The 1,511-nt window shown below is 51.6% G+C and overlaps 1 protein-coding gene across 1 annotated transcript; it reads right to left on the reverse strand.

The window, feature by feature from the left end:
- Positions 1-401: 401 nt before the first annotated feature.
- LOC127203299 (beta-1,4-galactosyltransferase 1-like) lies at positions 402-1,511 on the reverse strand. The gene has a single exon (XM_051162085.1). It carries the CDS (start codon positions 1,509-1,511, stop codon positions 402-404), a length of 1,110 nt encoding a protein of 369 aa, XP_051018042.1.

Here is a 1,511-nt window from a genome sequence, read left to right on the forward strand (position 1 = left end):
ACACACACACACACAGGGACTACAATGAAAGGACAGACTATGAGACTACTTGAAATGTGTGGTTTACTGTAATAATAATAACTAAAAGAAAACCCCACCAATCCATCAGTGTTCTCCAACTTGTCAGGCAGAGACATGACATCACCCATTAAGATGAGGTTTTTACCCATTTTGCAGTCTTGCAGTTTCAACAGTCTCCATAGTCGCTACATTGGCTAACACCAGGGGCATGTCCAAGAAACCCCAAAGGCTGCCAGCGTTTACACTGTCAAACCTGCATTCCTTCGCCAAGCTGTGTGCAAAGCATTCCGATCCGTCAGGCCTTGTGCACACGGATCTGAAGGATGCCGGGGCTTCCCGGGACCAGCAGAGACACCACCGCAGAGGCTCTCAGTCATTTTTCAGTTTCGCTTGCGAGGAACTCCGATGTCCACTGTGATTTTGGAATACAGTGGGTACCTTTGTTTATCCAACACCCGGTAAGATAGTGAGTTCAAACCATCAAAATGTATCGTCTGGTTTGTATGCAGAATCCTTTCAAACCTCTGTGGACTGGGCTCGTTCCTGAGGTCGATTTTGTGTCGCATCATGCGGCACCTCCCGATGACCGTACTTGGGCGAGAAACAGACATGCCGCTATAAACTATTCTATTGAAAATGTCATCGTCTTCTCCTCCCCAGCCCCAATAGTTATTAGAGAATCCGTTGATGGAGAGAAATTGTTGTTTGCTGAGAGCAGAGACGCCTCCAAAATACCCATGGTAAGGCAGACTGAACCCAAACTTGTCCAACGCCACCGAAATGTGCCGCGGCTGGGGGAAGCACCTGTAATCGTTACGGTCATCCATGGGAACGATGTCCACATCGCTAAACACAAAGCAGTGGTAGTCGTAATCTTTTAAGGCCTCCCGAAAGCCAACGTTGAGGAGCTTAGCCCGATTGAAGATGGTGGCTCCGGCCTGGTGGACGACGTAGACACCGTAGTCGAGCTGCTGGCGCTGCAAGACTGGATGTAAATAATACAACCAGTATTTGAGATGCTCCTCCCTGTTGCGAAACGGGATGACGACGGCCACCTTGTGGGCAGAGACGCAGTCCCTGGGGGTGTATCGGCCGCCCATCTTTAGCTCTGGGTTCTGCCTCGTCAAAAGCTCCAGGTCCACATGGATGTTAAAGGTAATCCACTTGAAACCAGTGAGCAGCGGGGACTTCTGGGGACAAGCAGGAAGCCCTTGTTCCACAGTTAGGTTGCTCCAGAGGCTGGGATCCTGGCGAGGATGCGACGAGCTGGTTGAAGGAGGTGCAGGCCCGAGCTCCTGAGAGGGTTGTGCGCTGGCGGCACCCTGCAGGAGCTTGGAAATGTGCCCCTGCTGGGACAGGAGTTTCAGGTCTTCACCATAACAGAAGAGAATCGCTCCGAGGCCCAGCACGCAAAGTAGGGCCAGGAACAGGCTGTAGGTCTGATGTAGAGTCACAGGGAACTTCATAGTGCTGCCACCTGGGTGCCTCAT

The sequence above is a fragment of the Acomys russatus genome, chromosome 19 (assembly GCF_903995435.1).
Source record: "Acomys russatus chromosome 19, mAcoRus1.1, whole genome shotgun sequence".
In the NCBI taxonomy this organism is placed as follows: Eukaryota; Metazoa; Chordata; class Mammalia; order Rodentia; family Muridae; genus Acomys; species Acomys russatus.